Source organism: Triturus cristatus, chromosome 2_2 (genome assembly GCF_964204655.1).
Source record: "Triturus cristatus chromosome 2_2, aTriCri1.1, whole genome shotgun sequence".
Taxonomy (NCBI): domain Eukaryota; kingdom Metazoa; phylum Chordata; class Amphibia; order Caudata; family Salamandridae; genus Triturus; species Triturus cristatus.
Genome location: NC_140582.1, coordinates 255,611,012 through 255,631,154, shown reverse-complemented (window position 1 = coordinate 255,631,154; position 20,143 = coordinate 255,611,012). Strand labels below are relative to the sequence as shown.

General features: G+C 46.1%; 1 protein-coding gene across 1 annotated transcript in view; it reads right to left on the bottom strand.

Annotated features, from left to right (window-relative positions):
• GRIN3A (glutamate ionotropic receptor NMDA type subunit 3A) overlaps positions 1–18,976 on the bottom strand; it is a 567,581-nt gene extending 548,605 nt beyond the window's left edge. The window contains exon 1 of the mRNA XM_085641297.1: positions 16,973–18,976. Coding sequence (XP_085497423.1) covers positions 16,973–17,764 — 792 coding nt within the window. The 5' untranslated portion in view covers positions 17,765–18,976. The remainder of the gene's footprint in view (positions 1–16,972) is intronic.
• Between the last annotated feature and the right edge of the window lie 1,167 nt (positions 18,977–20,143).

The following is a 20,143-nucleotide window of genomic DNA, read 5'->3' as shown; positions in this document are numbered from 1 at the left end:
TTCAATTGGATGATAATGTCGTTGACATTATTGCCAGAAAATGACTGTATAATCTGTTGAAAACTAATAAAGATACTTTTTTTTTTAAATTGTGACTTCCACCCCTCACCTATGACCAAATAACTGCAAGTGGCACTTTGCACTTTTAGGCGCTAAACTAACCTTACATTTTTTACATTGCATATCTCCGGTCCGACTCATTGACTTTTTGTTGTTTTGATGTCAAATACTTTATTCAATTTTACTCCACTTTTCAAAACTGGCATGGGGTTTTCCTTGTTTTGTATTTTCACTTTAATACTGTTTTTGAAGTGCTGCAAAAATACTTTACACATTGCCTTTAAGGTAAGCCAAACTGCTTTTTTTTTCAAGCGACCAGAGGGTAAAATTCAGGTAAACATAATTACTTTTTGTGGTTAACCTGACATAGGTGATGGCTGTTGCATGAGTAGGTTTTCGACCCCCTCAATTGAGCACCCGTTATTCACACATGCAATATGTAAAGGCTGTCCACCAAGATAACATGATCAAGCTCTGATGGCTGACGATATCGAAGGTGGTGGATCGATCTAACAGGACAAAGACTGCATTTTTGCACTGACCCTCTGTTTGGTAAAGATCACCAAAAACTGCTGTTAACACAGGTCTGAAGCCTCCTTGTAGCATGGAAAGTGCTTTGTCCACCAGAAGGTCACTAAATTTGGATTTGTGTCTTGTTAACCACAGAGGGACTTTTTGTGATTGGCAATATTTGGCTACTCTGCATTATAAAGAAAAATTACTCTGGTACTGTGATTCCTATAGGAAAAGCAAGGTATATAACATAAGGACTTTAGGTGCTGCTTAACTCTGAATCTCCCTGAAGAAGTTCCATGCAATTCTGGAATGAAACAGGTTGGCTGTCATGTTAATGTATTTTACAACCCAAAGAAGAATGAAGACATTTTTTAACTGGACTCCTGTGTTTGTGAAAATACTTATGTTCGAAGATTATCTCTTCGGGGCCGATTCACAGGACTAATCTGAGACAAAATCCTAAACGTACTACTTTTGGTATTCACAGAAGGCATTTAGTAGTAGTAAAGTTAGGTGTCCTAACTTTACTACTACTAAATGCCTTCTGTGAATACCAAAACTAGTAAGTTTAGTACTTTGTCTCAAGTTAGTAGTAGTGAAGTTAGTAGTCCTAACTTTACTACTACTAAATGCCTTCTGTGAATTCCAAAAGTAGTAAGTTTAGGATTTTGTCTCAAGTTAGTAGTAGTAAAGTTAGGACTACTAACTTTACTGCTACTAAATGCCTTCTGTGAATACCAAAAGTAGCAAGTTTAGGATTTTGTCTCAGATTAGTTCTGTGAATCAGCTCCTCCATAACTTGGACTAATTAACAACAGAATATGTGTTTAGGACACTCCTCTCTTGGTGCATTTACTCCTTTCAATGGGCTCTACTAGACACTTGGATTTCCAAGAGACCTATTTTGAAATTTAGGAGACAGAATTAATATTCCCTCACGTAGCTTCCATCAAGCATGTTATTTTAACAAGCCCCTGTTCCAATTGCCTCTTGTTAAATGATTTGGGAAGGCGCTTCTATAGGAAGCATTCAATCATACAGTGGGTCTCTCCTGTATTAGCTGCGCTTACTGATGTATTGCACAAAGTCATAAGAACTATCTTATTATAATGAGTTTTCCTCACAGCCACCAAAGTCCTGCACATCTCTTGTCAAATAAAATCAGAAAAAATATAGCTATACCTGCTTTCCTGAATAGATTACAATTGCACGCTGTATCATAAAGACCAAGGCTGGACACATATAAATGTTAAAACCTTACACCTTCTAATGTTTGCACATTCACTGTAATGACCTAACCTATTTCATAAAAGCCTGGAGTTTTGTTTTAGGTGTGTCTCTGGCCAGCTAACATTGATTACAGTATCCCTCCATGAACTGCAATTACTCCCAAATGCTTACTGCTACCTTATGCATAATGAGTGTATGGTCTTGGGACAATATGCCTTCTATGCACTGATCATGCCAACCAGACGGCCTCCACAGCGTTTTACAAATTACGCCTGGTAAAAAAGATCCTCCCATTTCTCCCCAAAAGTGTAGGCAAGACATTAGTTAGTGCCCTAGTCCTGTCTGCATTAGATTACTGCAATGGCCTGTTTGCCAATGCCCAAATCAGGGTCATCAAGAAAATGCAGACAGTACAGAACGCAGCGGCCAGACTTCTCTCGGATATCCCCAAATTTAAACCTATAACTGATACCTTGAGAAGCTTTCATTGGCTCCCTATCAGGAATAGAATCAAATTCAAAACATTGTGTATTGTTTATAAATCGCTACACCAACAAGCCCCTCAATTCTGAGAGATCACCTTATTCCTTATATTCCTCCTCGACCACTCCGTTCAGCCAAGCTGAACGATCTGGTGGTACCCCGGACTAGACTAGTCAACTGGGGAGACAGATGTTTCCTGGTTGCCGCCCCAAAACTATGGAACACACTTCCTCAATCCATCAGATCCAGCCCAAATCTCCTGTCATTCAGAAAGAAGCTGAAAACATGGCTGTTTAACCTCTAAGAGCCAGAAGCCAAGCATAGGAGAGTTCACAATAGTACAGCGCCGAGACGCCTGCGGGCATTTGTTTGCGCTTTAAGAAATGCTAAAAATAAATAAATAAATCACTTGTTTTCCTACCAAAACATTGTGAAGCCATCAGAGATTCGGCTAAATCCAACAAATATAAACAGTAAGAAGCACTGTGTGCGGCTTCTCTTCTGTGTCTTTCTGATGCAAATAGGGGGCAGATATTGACTACCCTTTCCAATTTTCCCCTGGTCCAATTTTTGATGGAAAGATTTAAAATGCCACAGACCTTATGGTAACCCCAAGCTTTAACAAGACTCAAAATGGAATGACCTATCCAGTTATATGCAAACAATGGTCCACAAAGCAAAAGAATAGCTGCTTTGTCTTGAACTTGTGTCATCCCGGCTATCAAGAAAAAGCACAGGCGAATTACTCCCACACTGTGGCAAAACTCTCATGATTTAAATACATTACTTTGGTATCTTCAATGCATTGCTCCAGATCCTAGAACTTGCCCAAATCCATGCTTCGCACAAATTAAATTCATGCAAAGAGTGTTACCAACCTTTCGCCTGGATTCATTTGTGCTTTGCTGTCCAAGGGGATTCCGAGAGAATGAATGGTGTGGATGTCAAGAACCAATACCCTTTGATATAGAGAATAATCACCTGCCTCCCAGCCACACCCAATCCTCTACAGTAAAGGTTTCATCTCTACATATTGATATGTAGATATTGCCAAGCGGGTAAACTGAGGATGAGCAGTGTTTAAGGGGTTCACTTCTGGAGGTGCATAGTGTGCTGTACACATGCACTAAAGTAAACTCAATTAATGCAGTTCACCGCAACTCAATTCGTCTCCGCTCAACTCTATTAAACTCAACTCCGTTAAACTCAACTCAGTTCAATTAAACCAAACTCAGCTCAGCTCAAATCAGTTCAACTCAACTCAAATAAATTTGACTCAATCAATTAAGCTCAGCCAAACTCAACTCAACTCATCCCATCTCATCTCACCTCAAGTCTTATTCCACTGAAGTCTCTAGATGTTATTTGCTCATCTACATAATGAATGAGAAAGGAAGTTTCTCATCAACACCGGGGGCCCTATTATGTATAGGGCACATTTTACATGTTTGCGCCCGGCACACCTTAAAACAGGTGTGCCAGGTGCAAACAAGGAAAGTGCACTCTATTACATGGAATGCACTGCCCCCCGGGCAGTCGTGAACTTGCGCTGACCCAGGGCAGCGCATTCCTGTGAAAAACAGAGCGACTGCTTTAAAGCCGCTCCATGTTTTTACAGTGCAAGCAGCAACCCACCTGCACTTTTAAAGGGGATTAGAGATCCCTTTGCTGGCGGGTGCAGTCACTAACTGCACCCGACTAGAAGGGGATGTCTGGGAGGTCCAGGGGACCCTCTTTCCCCCTCCAGAGGGCTGGCATCAGGGGGGTTCACTGACAGTACGTCACCTTTTAGATGGCGCGCCTCAGTGCACCTCCTGAGAGCTTCTTTGCCTCTGTGCCCTCGTCTGTAATGCAGCGTGGGTGCAGAGGAAAAGGGATTCCTCAAATGAGGGATAGCCCCCTGAAGAAAGTGCTGGCGCTTTATGTGCGCTGGGGTTATTGGTGTTGCAGAAGGGGCTGCACAAGCGTCTGCAGCCCCTTCAGTAATACCAAAGTGCCCCGGGGTGCGCAAAGCAGGCACTCGGAGCACTTATTTAATACAGCCCCAGAGGTGGAAGGCTACATCTGCACTTTGACATTTCATGGGAACCAGTGCATAAATTATAAAGAAATGAGTGCCAGTGCACATAGTGCTGCTCATAAGCCCATGGCCGACTCAGTAAATGTCAGAGGTCCAACTACCAGGGCTGCGAAGTGCTAAATCCACCTCAGGCCTTTTCAATCCACTGTATACAATAAAGGACCTGTTCACACGGTGAGCACACAGTTCATACATCTATTAAAGTTGTCATGTATTTTAGACAGTCTGTGGAGCAAGTGGTTACACCATCTATGCTACTTATAGGTATGACTCACCAATGAAGGAAAAGAAAAGGATTTCAGACGAGGTAAGACAAAAAAGGCAATCTCTGTAGCTAAAAACTTGTTTCTCTAACACCCAGATGTGATGGAAAAAGTGTAGGAAAGGAGTGATGGTGCCTCAAGGTAGCAACACCAGGGAGGATAAAGCAGGAAGGTACTCGCCTGCTACCTCAAGATCTCATCATCAGCTGCCACCACTCCAAGAAAAGAAATGTGCAAAAGAAAATGAATGGGTTGCGACCCAAAAGGCAAAGTGCTAGGGTGTGTAAAGGAAAAGGTTGTGCAGTGATCCGTGCACCACGTTCAACCCCACAACTATATACAAATTTGAGCTAGATCACACTGGCTTACGATTTTTATTCTATGCTGTGTGTCTGCTCGTATTTAAAATGCCGACATGTTTCATTGCCTTAGGATAAACTCACGGCAACTTCTTCAGGGCGTGGGGTATTATCACTCCACCCTGCACCACCGCTTATATATTAAAAACAATTCTGTCAGAGACAAGAGATAGACAAACAACACATAGCAGAGTTAGTTGGCATCTGATTAAAAAAGAACATTATGCAGTATGTACTGAATCCCTAACTGCATATCCTCCAAACCATTTACCGGGATATTGCCCAACATGGGCATACCTTTACCCTCGAGCACTTGTGTGTATAACTGCGATCACTCCTTCAAGGCTCTTCCAGTCAACTCCTATCGTGAGTCTGTAATACACAATAAGAATCATGAGACCATAGGGGATATAATTCCCGGATGACTGCCACTACCCGTATCATGAAGTGTTATCGCTCCTATGTCCCATTTTTGGTGTGTGTCTACCCTTCTATTGTGTACCTTCTTGAGTATAACTGACATTCAGCGTGTGGTCGAGGGAATCCCTATATTACATGATGACCGTTACTCCTCAATTTCGTGCCCACCCAGATTGTTACCTTGTAGCCTAGACACTCACTAAAGCTATGGTAAGTCGCATGACAAGGGTTCCTATTCCTTTTACAGAAAAGCCCTTTTCTAAGCACACCCGCAAAGCAAGACCCACCGTAACTGCGTCCGTGTCCGGCATCAACTCGGCACCGCATCAGCCCGACTGTTGTATTTCGTGGATATAAGCGTAATCACGCTCACCACGTGTTCGGACTCAAGTGGTCCCACCTTCCCTAAGGGATCAAAGTGTTTTACGTTATAGCCGTCGCCGCCATGCTTGAATGGTAAAATCCTCGGTGTGTTCTTCATTTTTTGCAAATTCCCACATTCAAAAAGGGAATTGAGGTATTGGCAAAAGTAAACATATCAAAATATATTCCGTCTGTATCAATCAGGTGAACATTATCATTTACGATGTTAATTAAAAAAAATTGCGAAAAATAAGCCACATATGTAGTCACACATAATCCTATATGTGGTTGCTATTACTCGATCTAAAGTGTCGTATTTGGGTCGATTTAACTTCACACCCATACAAGCCCCTACTAGGAGGTTTGATATTTATTTTATACACTAATTCTCGACCTCTTAACACATTGGAACGATAACAACACAAAGTGTGGAGTACTGCATCCGTTATATGTAGACCTACACTGCCCCAATTACCTGCTGGCTAGATATACAAGCCTCTATAGTGTGGTCACCCTTGTTCCGGGCCAAGATAACATATTGAATACCCCAAAACTTTATTAGCACAAAGCTATGCATAATAAGGAGGGCCTGTATCAATGGAAGGCATCTGGGATGAATAGGCTATGTATTAACCTTGTTCCATTCAATGAAATCATTCAATCCGGTTTGATCTACACCTTCCTGATAAATCCAGCGTGCTTCCCTGGTACTCAGTCTTGCTAACATGTTAAATTGGTCCCCCATCACCCTTTCTAAAACTACCCAACGCACATCTTTAGGGGTGTGTTTATGAGACTGGAAGTGTTGCACCAATCTTGTGCTCAGTTTACCTACACGTAGTGTACTAAGGTGTTCTTGTATCCTTATTTTAACCTTCCTGGTGGTGAGGCCAATGTAGTGAAGATCACAGGGGCACGTCAATCTGTAGATGACGTTTGATGTATTGCAGTTGCTGAATTTGTTTAAAAACCAAATTTTGTTATTGGCAAGGGTGACACTTTTTGTGGCAGATGTAAACACACACACAGAGCAGCTCCCGCATGGGTAGTGTCCCTGCGGGATGTTGGTCTCCCGTAGATCTGTTTTGGGTCTAGTGTGTACTAACCGGTCGCGGATGTTGGCTGATCGTTTAAATGCAAACCGGGGTGGAGGCATTTGCATATTCGTAGTGTTTAACAAGTGCCAATGCCTTTTTGAATGTGGGAATTTGCAAAAAATGAAGAACACACCGAGGATTTTACCATTCAAGCATGGCGGCGACGGCTATAACGTAAAACACTTTGATCCCTTAGGGAAGGTGGGACCACTTGAGTCCGAACACGTGGTGAGCCTGATTACGCTTATATCCACGAAATACAACAGTCGGGCTGATGCGGTGCCGAGTTGATGCCGGACACGGACGCAGTTACGGTGGGTCTTGCTTTGCGGGTGTGCTTAGAAAAGGGCTTTTCTGTAAAAGGAATAGGAACCCTTGTCATGCGACTTACCATAGCTTTAGTGAGTGTCTAGGCTACAAGGTAACAATCTGGGTGGGCACGAAATTGAGGAGTAACGGTCATCATGTAATATAGGGATTCCCTCGACCACACGCTGAATGTCAGTTATACTCAAGAAGGTACACAATAGAAGGGTAGACACACACCAAAAATGGGACATAGGAGCGATAACACTTCATGATACGGGTAGTGGCAGTCATCCGGGAATTATATCCCCTATGGTCTCATGATTCTTATTGTGTATTACAGACTCACGATAGGAGTTGACTGGAAGAGCCTTGAAGGAGTGATCGCAGTTATACACACAAGTGCTCGAGGGTAAAGGTATGCCCATGTTGGGCAATATCCCGGTAAATGGTTTGGAGGATATGCAGTTAGGGATTCAGTACATACTGCATAATGTTCTTTTTTAATCAGATGCCAACTAACTCTGCTATGTGTTGTTTGTCTATCTCTTGTCTCTGACAGAATTGTTTTTAATATATAAGCGGTGGTGCAGGGTGGAGTGATAATACCCCACGCCCTGAAGAAGTTGCTGTGAGTTTATCCTAAGGCAATGAAACATGTCGGCATTTTAAATACGAGCAGACACACAGCATAGAATAAAAATCGTAAGCCAGTGTGATCTAGCTCAAATTTGTATATAGTTGTGGGGTTGAACGTGGTGCACGGATCACTGCACAACCTTTTCCTTTACACACCCTAGCACTTTGCCTTTTGGGTCGCAACCCATTCATTTTCTTTTGCACATTTCTTTTCTTGGAGTGGTGGTAGCTGATGATGAGATCTTGAGGTAGCAGGCGAGTACCTTCCTGCTTTATCCTCCCTGGTGTTGCTACCGTGAGGCACCATCACTCCTTTCCTACACTTTTTCCATCACATCTGGGTGTTAGAGACACAAGTTTTTAGCTACAGAGATAGCCTTTTTTGTCTTACCTCGTATGAAATCCTTTTCTTTTCCTTCATTGGTGAGTCATACCTATAAGTAGCATAGATGGTGTAACCACTTGCTCCACAGACTGTCTAAAATACATGACAACTTTAATAGATGTATGAACTGTGTGCTCACCGTGTGAACAGGTCTTTTATTGTATACAGATTTCTGAGTGGGGGACGACCTGTTCTCTGCCCCTTTAGCTCCTTATCGTGGTCTGGCTTTTCAATCCACTGCCAGACACTCCCTGTCCCTTTGTCTCACTCTTGCAGGCTGCTCATTTCTCACTTGGTGAAGGGTTTTCTGTCTTTCCCTTTCTCCTTCTTTATTGTTTATGTGTTTTTCCCTCTGTTCCCCCCGGATAATGTCTGATGAGGAGGAATAATGGCCAGTCACCAAAAACGAGTACCAGTAGTCCACAGGCAACCACCGGCTCAAATTAAGCACTGATAGGAACAATGGTAAAGGCAAACAGATGCCAAAATTATGCTATGTGACTTTGTTAAATTGCATGTTCTCTAGTATTTATTTTTGGCATGTAACATTAAAAGACTTGTGATATGTGTCTATTTGATCATTCGAAAATCTATAATGGGGAGAATACGAGTCTTTTATCATATCTGCTTCCTGTTATAGTGCTAGTTCTGTGCCTGAAAAACAAGGCACAACTGCGGCCTGTTATTGATATTCTCTATTACAATGTAATGAATCACTGCTCAAAAGCGCAAGCCCTGTCCCTTCAAAGTAGGGCAGCCCAGAGGGAACTATTGCTGCTATCCCATGAAATTCTATCAACCCTGGTGAGAAGTAGCTCTGCTGTCCCATTAAAGGCACAGGTGGTCTGGTGAAAAGTGTTGGTACTGCCCTATCCGAAAGTAAAGCAGCTATGATGAGACATATGGGTACTGCACCATTGAAAGGAAAAACAGTCCTACTGGGACATACTAATACAATCACTTACAAAGGTAAGTCAGCCCGGATAAGAAGTGAAGTTACAGTCCTAGATAAACGTAAGGCATGAAAATACAGAGGAAGGCCCATTGGAAATTGAGCACTGATGCGTATAAGTGGTGCTTCAGTCCTGTCTATAAATCAACCCTATTGAGAGGTGGTGGTAAAGTATTCAAAAGTTAGCAGCCTTCTAAGCAGTGCAGCTTTTGCCCCATGCAACATGTCTTGACCTTCTGAGAAGTTTTGTCACATTCAAAGAAACCAATAATCCACGTGTGAAGTGTTTAATTTGTGCCCGTGGTTTTCGGTGGGCACCACCATCACTTGTTCCAGTAAACCAGACACTCTGCCACCTTCTGCACTGCCCCGGTCTGCAGCTGCCTTGATTTACAGATGAGTCCTTCCCTTCCCTTCACAATCTGCCATAGGAATAGAAGAAGAACAACCAATGCAGTGATCCATCACCATTGAATGTATTGGCAGCCCTTATTTTATTTCCACAAACGACAACAGTGGAAATAAAAGAAGGACTGTTACTCTCCTGCTTGATGGTGTGCATGCTTCTCACTGGCCAAGAAGTACTGGCAAATGGCGGGTATATGAAGGCACTTCAGATGATGCCAGGACATATGGTGATCAAAACACGAGTAAGGTGAGGCCTGCATTCCCAGTTCACTCACTAAGCCCCCTCACTCAGAATACTTTTGAGGATTAAAATGTTTTTTGTTTTTTTAAACTAAGTACTGTGGACGTTCACTAGGCTTCGTCAGACGAAATCAGCACTTTTTTCTTTTACAAAATAACAACGCGGAGCAAGAACGCTGTCTTCTTGAGCATCGTCCTCTCCAAATCTCCCTCTCAGTCTCAGTACAGTTCGACTGCATTTCCTTCTGGCTGCATGTGAGTTATACAAATCCCCTTAATATTTGATTTCAGTTATGCAGTGTAATTTCACGAGAGGAATAACCTCTCTTGGCACCTCCTGTGCACTGCGGTGCATTGCGTCTGCTCTATACACGGCACAGGGAGCCTCGTATTTCTCCCCCGGGCTGGGCTGGTGGCAGCGTCATGGCATCCATCAGCGCGCGCTGATCAGCCCCGGGCGATCCTGGGAGCGTCGCAGTGCATGTAATGTAATGAGGTGGGGTTTCCCTTCCAGGCAGAACCGAGAAGGAAGGGCTGGTTATGAGCACCAAATAATGTGCTCCTGGAGACTTCTGCTGAATGCCTCAGCAGTAAGATAACTGTATTTGAAGGAAGTGCTGATTAGCTAACGTCACCGCCCTTTGTTGAATGCTAAAGTTGTCTTAACAAATCAGCATACAGTGCAACTTGTTTATTAACTCTCTGAGCCAGTGCTTGATTTGTAATAAAGAAAAATTAGTGCCAGAGCCCTTCTCAGGAGGTCACTGCAGCATTCATCACCCATGGCCGCTGCCAGCCCCGGCCAATGAGAGTACCAACAAAACTCTATCAATCACACTCTTACAAGCGTGACAATTCATAGTGTTCCAGCCCACCCAAAGCTGTAAGAATGGCACGGGTTGTAGGTATTGATAATTTTTAATGTACATTGAATTATTAAACACTGTTATAGTGCCCATATTAAAATTAGATAGACAGGGCCACCATGTGGTGGACTGTCATTAGTGCAGGTGTTGAGAAATAAGTGCAGGTGTCAAGTTCCAGAAACTACTGTCTCAAATTAAGCACTGCTCTGAGCAGAGGGCAATAACATTTCCCTGTAATGCTGCAGTTGTCTCAAACAATCCGGTTTGCATGGGGGCAGTAACGGGTGTTAACAGGTGATCATGCTTTGAACAGAGTGGGGCAATAGCCTCAACTAATTCAGAAGTTTTACCAGGTGGAGGGTAACTGCTGTTTATTGCCTGCATTCTAAATTTGGGAAAGGGAGTAGCACAGTGGTTTGTTAACCTTTTGACCTCTGTGTAACCCACTTAATCATTATTGGAATATTGGGACCGCCACTGAGTAATTACTGGAAGCCAAGGAACCCGGCTCAAACTTTACCGATATTTCAAACTACAAAACAATTCATAAAAAATACAGAAATGAGCATTCATTACACAAATCCACAAATGATGAAATATTTTGTTTAATTCACAGACAAATATAAAAAAAAAATCAACATTTGAATGGAAAGATTGAAGCTTTTCTAAATTCAATTGAGGATACTCATTGTCCATACTGATTTGGTTTGATGCATGTGCTCTACTCCAATTAATCAATCTGCGGACACTAACTTAATTTTTAACTTCCTATCTCAAATTCCTTTACATTTACCAATGGTTTTTCCATTTTCAATTGTACATTGTGCTTCTTTATTTATATACACTATATTAATCTGTTAATATTATTTAAATTTCTAAGCTAAGCAGTCGCGGACCCCCCTGAGTAGGCTTCGTGGACCCCAGGGGTCCTCGCACTCCGCATTAAGAAGCCCTGGTGTAGCAGAAACATGAGGCAGACAAGGGCAGTCGTGGTATCTAGCTGCCTGTTGTGTCATAACAGGGAAATTACTGTTAGCAACCTTGTTGCCTCTGTATATTGGGTGTTAACAGCTCTTAATTGTCATTCTCCGTGTTTATGTGGTGTGCCTTCAACTCACCTCTTAAGTTCTTAGGCAGACAATTAACAGTGCTTTCCCTCCTGAGCAAGGCAATTAAAACGTGTTAACACACTGAGCGCAGGACAATAACTCACACACGTGGAAGTCTGAGATAGTTATTTGCCTATCCCCTGAGCCACTGGAGCTATGTGATTTTGTGGCCTAAGGGTTTTATGCATAATTAATTTGTCATTTTTACCACATAACACATCATCTGCTACATAATCTGCAGATTTAACAAAAACAATTGTTTAGAGCTGAAACGGATCAAAAGTTACTAAACACTCAATAATGTGTCGCAGCGCAGTGGACAGCTCTTTGCAAAGGTTGGCTGGTCCACTTTCTGTTGCTTATTCCTGTATTTGGGTGTTATTCTGGTCAGTGCTTTAAATGGGCCGGTACTGTCCAGTACAGAGTAATAGCACTTTTGTTATTTTGATAGGGAGAGTACCGGCACTTCTCAAGACGAACGTATTACTTTTAATTGGAGAGCATCATAGTGGCGGCTCCTCGAGGGAGTGCTGTGGGGCGGTGGGGTGGGGCGGGGGAGGGGCAGGGTGGGGGGTAGTAAACTCCGGAATACGACCGAACGGATTCGAGTAAATAAATAAATAAATAAAACAAATTACATTGCGCGCTGCAACGCCAAATTGGCGATGCAGCGCACAATGCAAGTCGTTTTATTTATTTACTCAACTCCATTCGGCCGTATTCCGGAGTTTACTATCCCCAACCTGCCCCTCCCCCACCCCGCCCGCAGCACTTCTTCGAGGAGCCACCACTGGAGTACCAGCACTTCTCAGAAACAAGCAGGTACTCTGTTACAGAGTACCTGCACTTCTATTTTTCCATTTCAAGCACTGATTCCGGTACTACTGAGATGAAAAATGTTCCCAGACACTTTTAACCTGTTTAGAAATGACAGAATAATGAAGTAATACTATCGTAAAATGTGCTGCATACATTGCATATTTTGACTTTTCTTCCCTCATAAGTTAGTCAAATTTGCCACATCATTTGATCCTCCCCTGCCACATAATTCCAGTGGCCCTGCCTACAGCCTTTCATCACATGCTCTCACTTTTGCAATTGAGAGCAAGTCAGCAAGGTCACCAAAGGACGGTGCAGTGTGTAAAGACTGTTGCATGCTCTTCCAGCCGGTGACTTATGCACTGTGGCAGCTGCAGCTCATGTGATGGATAGAGGGGGCGTGTTTGCTGTGCAGCGCTTGTCTAAAGTAGCTGTTAACTGTTGCACAAGCCCATTTGTTTCTGTCAAAACCGGTGAAAGGCCGTCTGAAGGATTTGTACTTGCAGCATCCAAGCATCCATGCCAGGGCAATGGACTTCAGGGAGGCAGGAAGGGTTTGCAGATAGAACACTGATGTAAACAACTCTAGGCTTAGATGTCGTGTGCGTGCAAAGTGATGCAAAACTAAACAAAGTCTTTCAAGGGTGTTTGCTATCCAGGACAAAAGCGCTCAAGGTGCTTTGCGCTGGAAAGGTGCCCTTTTGCAGGGCAAAAACATGTTCACTGCCTTGCATCGCGTTGAGTTAAGGGGGTGTTACTGGGCAGAGCAATAGAAATACCCATAGGTTTTAATTTAAAGCCTAATCTACTAAAATGCCCTGATTGAGCTTTTCCTCAAAAACTAAGACATCCTTGAACAAGAAGAAGTGCATTTATTACTCAAAAACACAACACCCATCTAATGCATAGGATCGTTCTGTACTGGAAGGGTGCGCTTCCAGCACAAATCTTTACTAGGCAGCGCATACTTATCCCTACACCACGGTGTAGGCTATGCCCTGTGCAAGTTAGCCTGTTTGTGGGCCAGCTCGGGAGATGACAGCAACAGCAGGCCATTGTTTGTAGGTAATGGCCCTGTGTTTGTCCCCTTGCGCAATGCATTGTATGTATCAAAGTTAGTTGCTGCGCTGTATGAAAAATGTGTAAATCTCGACCCGTTTCTAAATGGGCTTTTGTAGGACTAGAACAAAGCACAAAAGCAAAATAACAGTGGGGTGAAATATGCAGACGTCTACCACACCTGCAATGACTGCTCAACTGAGCCGCTTAAAATAAGGGTGTGGGTGAGGCTGGGATGGGCAGTGTTGCTTTTTGAAAATTAAAGGCAATGTGAGCAAGGGCAGGCGCCCTCAGTAGGATCTGAGAAGCTGGATTTGAACCAGTTCCATATGTGTTATTGAGTAATGTTGCTCTAAGTCTTTGATCAACAGTAAAGGTCAAAGGTTGAACTGGCTACATGTGGGCACAGGGCGAGGAGTGCGACTACCCATTCTGTGGTAAACAAGGGCGTTAAAGACAAATACATCGCCGCCTGTTTTTGAGTTGCCAGCTTGGCTCAATCCGCCTCTAACTGCAGGGCAGGTGTGCACCGGCGGCCGCATTCAACCCATCAATGCAGTATTTCATGCTTTGTTACCAGCGAGTTGTTGATTTGCCCAAAGAAAAGAGGCGACAAGAGTCTCGCGCCTTTTCACCTGGCTGAGTGCGGTCCGTGGGTCTCTGTCGCGTGCCGCCCTCTTTTGTCTCCCTGTCCCCGTGTATGAGTCAGCACCTCTGGGTGCAAGCTGCAAAAGGATGCACGGTGTCATTTAATTACAAGGGTGCTGTGTGCCCTGATGCAAGAATGGAAATGTACTACCCTGTTGCTGCTGGAGCAAACAACAGGCATATCCGGCGTGCTGGCGGCTCTTCGCATCTCGGGGCGCCGGTGCCACTGAACCTGCTGCAAATACAGTGCCTCTCCAGGGGCTGCATAGACATGTTTGGGTAAAAGTATTTGAATCAGGTGTAGCGCAGACGGCCGCACGGTGCACGAGGCTGTATGGTGACACCTCGAGAGAGTTACGGTTTCACCACAGGTGCACAGAGTCACGCGCCAGATCACAGCCCGAGTGTCTGTAAAACGAAGGGAGAGCTTGCAATGCACAGGTACAATACCAAAGGCCGACACTCATGCAAAGTGGGGGTTGTCGATGAGCTTCGAGTGAGCAAATGTGGAGGCGCCGAGTCGGGTCTATTTTATCTGGCACCTGTGCTGCCTCTCAAAAACAGGATCGTGCAAAGGTAACCTGTCTTTACCAGGTGTAAATCACAAGTCTACGAGCACTCTGCACTAAGGTGTCCCTGAGAAAGGTACCTGCTGTCTGCAGTTGCAGCCTCCCCCACCTCACCCCTCCAGCTGTTTGAGGCATATGTTTTATTGCAAATTCCACACTAATTAACCAGACTCGAGCAGCCTGTGCATCCTGATCTGCTCAGCTCTGGGCAGAGCGAGTCCCAGCTCAGCCTTGCCTCCAACTTCCAAGCTACTCTTAGTCAAGGCGTACAGTGCAGCCTGCAGTGAGCAGCAACGCATAGCGCCTAAAGAAGCGTTCACGATTCAACAGTTTGAAGAGTTCAGCCAGCGTCCTTTCAAAGGTGCTTTGGGCTTCTGAGTGTTCAAGTGTCGCCTGGGCGGGGGGCAGTGCGTGGAAGGCTGTGTGCACGTAAGACAAAAACAATTGGTTTCGAAAGATAAACTTGGAGAGGACATTTGAATGTGAGGAATAAAGCAATATAGCTGCACTTAAATGCACGTAAAAGAGGGCCAACGGGAAGAAAGCTGTTATAGGGTGCGTTCTCGAGTATTGAGCCACCTGTGACTTGGTGGGCCGGCAGTGTTGCACGCTCGCTACTGCCACGTGAGGTGAGGTCAAGTTCACGAGTGACAATCTCGATCATGCACGGAACTGCGATCATGTCGACCTCTTCAGAAGCCAGCCAACGAGAACCCTCCAGAGGTACGAGGCACAAGGCCATGTGGAAGATATCTAGCAATTAACTGTGCTTAACCCATAATGGTGGAACCTCCTGCAAAACTTGGTGGGGGGTCTTGAATTAAATTGTTAATGTGCCCTGTCACGTCACCTCGTGGATATACACAAATGTCTTAAGAAGTCTAGGACCCCTCGAGCTACAGCATTGTGTTCTGAAATCTAGCCCATGTGAACTCGTACAAACACCGGAGGATCTCCGGTGTACCGAGAGCCACAGTGGGAGCCTTGGCTGCTCCAAGGGGCACAAAGGATTCGCACTTCTTTGGGTTCACAGTGTCGCGCGCAGGGGCGCTGGGAAGTGCTCGCCGTGTTGCTGCTGCACTGCGCTGTCTGAGGTGAATGCGTTCAGCACCCTGGACAACGATCAGTCACTTGCATGCACTGGAGCAGAGCTGCCTCGGCGCTGTCCCCGAGAGGTGGAACTGCAGGGTTGGACTGGCCTGTAGGGCGATCTGGCAGTGCCAGGAGGGCTAGTGTGGCAAGGCACGATGTGGGCCTGATTTTTTGGGCTGTTTGAGGGGTCGTTTTATGACCTGGAGGGCCGGTTTTCATTGTTGATTTCCCTGTTTTTACCACCAGATTTGCCTGCAGCAAGCGCAAAATGCGCAGTCTCCCATGCCTTGCAAACACATCTACAGCATGTCTTTGCAAGTTTACAACTGCCCAGATATGAAAATGTAAAATGCACATCTTTGCAGTCTCCCATACCTTGCAAATCCAGCACCTATACAGCGTCTTTGTACAAGTACAAGTCTGCAAAGTTGGGACACTTTTTTTAGCTACCCGATTCCCTGATGGTTATCACTTTTGTTTTGGTGCCTGGGCCCATTTTCTGACCCAGATCAGCCATGTGCAGCTCGAAGAAAAGTTATTCATTATGTAGAAGCCGCGTGCAACTGAAAAAGCCATTGCTTCTTTTAGCCACAAATTTCTGTTTTTGTAGTTTAAATGAGAGTGTCTTTCAATACGTCTGCCGATAATATTAGTGTATATCATTTCCTTTGACACTTCTTCAGGATTCGCTAAATGACACAAAGATCCCAGATCTGCACAGTTGGTGAGTTCTCTGAGCTAACACCCTCACATTTGGCTGATTGTTTCTGTCCAAAGGAACCGCCTTTCAGATTGAACGTAAACATAATGATACGTCACATGCCAGTAGCAGAAGACAATAATTCAGCACTGAAAGTGGCTTGCCTCACGCCTGACTGCTGTAAAAAGTAACCGCAGTGTTCCTGAACACACACATGGGGTTTCCTCGGTGGCTTTGAGGGGGGCAGGGAGTTTCCTATCGGCCACGGGATTCCCACTGGGGGTTTCCCCAGGGGTCAGAGCTCCTTACCTCACTTAAACGCGGGAACTCGTTCCTCACGATGCTGACCACGGGGATCTGTAGAGTCGAGGAGAGAAACTCCAGTTCCAGCATCTCCCCCCGGCTCTGGGGGAAGGCCAGGATGGCGGTGACCCCCTGCACCACCACCGTGTGACAGACGCTCTGCAGAAACGACACCGGGTCACTGCTCCAGGAGGAGCTGGTCGAAGAAAAGGGGAAGGCGGGCAGATCCCCCAAGCCCGCTTCGATGGCCATCACCACTTCCAGGGACAAGTTGTAGGGCAAAAGCGCGGGCATACGGTTCAAATTATCCACAGCAAAAAGAAGTGAGTCCCTGGGGAAGAGCATTTCATCCTCGCTCTCTTGGTTCCCAAATATCCCGGGGCCAAACCCCCAATTTTTTCCCAGCGTGGTCCCGATCCACTGCCGGCGCAGTTCCCTTTTCCCTCCAGAGAGGGCGCTGGTCGCCTCTTCCCCGCGGTCCTTCCCCGTGGCAGCCTCTCCCGGAGGCTCGGTCTCCTTTTGCTGCCTGTCCTGCCCTGTCTCCGCCGGCTCTGTCCTGTGGGGCGGGACGTCATTGTGGAGCCAGCCTTGTAAGGTGTGCTGCTGCACCGGGACCCCCCTTGTCCTCCAGGGCTGGAGCTGCACCGCCCCGATCCTCACCGTGTGCCCGATGCGCTTCAGGATCTGGCAGGGCTGGGGGTGGGAGGACGAGCCAGGGACCCTGGCGAGCACCAGGGCGCAGGGGACCAGCAGGCAGAGCCTGCTCACCATCAACCACCACCAGCTCAGAGTCAACATCACTGGCAGGTGTGGGACGTGGCAAGGAGTGCGAAGAGGGGGGGGCAGCAGCCGGGGCCCCTCTGAGCCCGGGTCTGGTCTCACAAGCAACGGGCAGAGAGAAACTGCAACAACCACCCCCTCATGGAAACTTCTGAGCACCGCTCACCTCCATACCAGAAGAAAAAGAAAAGAAAAAAACCTTCACGAGCAACTATTCATTCTTGTCGTCGAAGTCACCATTTGTAATCGTCCAGCCGACTCACAGCTGAGGGGCACCATGGACAGGTATGTCTCCCCCTCTCCTCCGGAAGTGTCATGATTGCTTTGCAGTATAATCCCATGGATCAGACGCAGCGCCCACGAGGCAGTGCTCTTCTTCCAGGGGCACCACCCCTTCAGCCAGGTGTTGTAGATGGCATCAGATGGCACCCGGAGTCCAGCAGGTACTCCCCACGCTGCCTAGGCTCACCCTCTTTCAGTGTGGCTTCATCTTCCCGCCCTGGGCTGCTTGGTGGTGACTTCAGTGGAGCTCGGGCGCCAAACTTGCTGCTTCTTGGCTCTTTCTGCTGCTGCTGCTGGCTGCGCTCGGTCGCTTGGCTGCGCTAAACTCCCACTGATGCTGCCAGCGCCGGCTGCAGCGCAGGTGGCTCAGAGCCCGGAGCAGCGCGCGCCACGGCGCATGCCGCGAGATGGGTGTCCGCCCAGGGTGGGAGGGACTACAGGTCCCGAGATGCCCTCTGCCGAAGGTGTGAGGAGCCCGGGGCTGCGAGACGTCAAATTCGAATCCCCTGTGACGTTCCTGTTGTGCTGGAGCCTGTGGTATTACGCAAGTTGCAAACAGTGGGTGTCACAGCCACATTTCACCTGCATGTTAAACACTGTCACACGCTGTATGTTGACAGGGGGTGTCTCGAGTCCAAGGCACTGGGATGACACCCAGAGGAACGGGCATCTCCTCTCTCAGCTGGTAGAAGTATGCTCCGAAATTAGCTGCTAGTACCCCTTGGTCATTTGGTTAAGATCAAGTGTACTACCCAGTACCATGTCTAGTATACCGTCCAGCTGTGACGTGACACAAAGTCCAATCTAATCGTCTGAAAGTTAGACCAATGACCAGCTGAAGGAATAGCTACGCGTAGAATATTCTTTCATCATTCATCCATTCATTCAGTTTAGCAATTACACCGCAAAAATCCCATCCAAGCATCTTTTGCTGAAGTTCCAGCATTTCCATTTCTGCTGCAGCTGTGGTTCTTCTGAAGAGTGCCGCACACGTCCAGGAACGGAAGAAGATAGCGGTGTTATGAGATGTTGATAGAAGAGGGCTTATGAGGCAGGAAGAGGTGAAGAGACGGGGCCAGGGACGCAGGAGGAGACTGGGAGGAGTTTGGGGATGGTGGGGCGGGAGGAGAGGCAGAGACAGACGGGAGGGAGCCGTCATCTCTTTGACTAGGATGGCATCCTTCGTGGTGAACGGGGAAGGACTGGTGAAGTCTGTGCTGCTCTAAAGGAGGGGACAATATTCCAGAGGAGTCCACGGGGGTCGGCACTGGATGAAGAGAGTAGGTTATAAGAGGGGGTGAGTGGGCAGGTGGGAGTCGGGGGAACAAAGATTAGAAGAGACAATGTTTGGTAAGTGGGAAAGAGCAACGTTATGGGGGAGTGGGGTGGAAGGATGGTACATGAAATGATGGCTGGTGGAGAATCAGGTTACAGGTAAGGAGGATGGCTGAAGTCAGTGCTTAATTTGAGCCGGTGGTTCGTGGTACAAGCACTGCCACTTAATTGTCAACACTGCGACCGCGCTTGTGACAGTCTGCCACAAGGTGGCGCCGTCTGGCTAATTTGGAGATGAACACAACAACAGTCAATTATTAATTCAATACACATAAAAAATGACTATTACCTGCCACCCAAGCCATTCTTATAGCTTGGGGGGACTAGAATAGTCCGATTTGTCACATTTATAGGAATGTAAAGGTTAGTTGTTGTGTGTTACTTTCATTGGTAGGATGGCAGGGGCGATGAGCGCTCCAGGCGAGAGCCCTGACACTTATTTTATGCGTTGTGGGTGCGCACGTGAGAAGACTCCTTCTTATGAAGCTTCTCTGTCTTGCCTGTTTTGGTGATACCCTCTGAATGGTTGTTACCTCGTGTGAGGAGTTGGACTGTGCGTTACGGGTGCGCACATGAGAAGACTCATTCTTGTGTAGCTTCTCTGACTTATTTGTTTTGATGGTACCCTCTAAGTGGTTGTTGTCTCGTGTGAGGTGCTTGGATTGTGCGTTACGGGTGCGCACATGAGAAGACTCATTCTTGTGTAGCTTCTCTGACTTATTTGTTTTGATGGTACCCTCTAAGTGGTTGTTGTTTCGTGTGAGGTGCTTGGATTGTGCG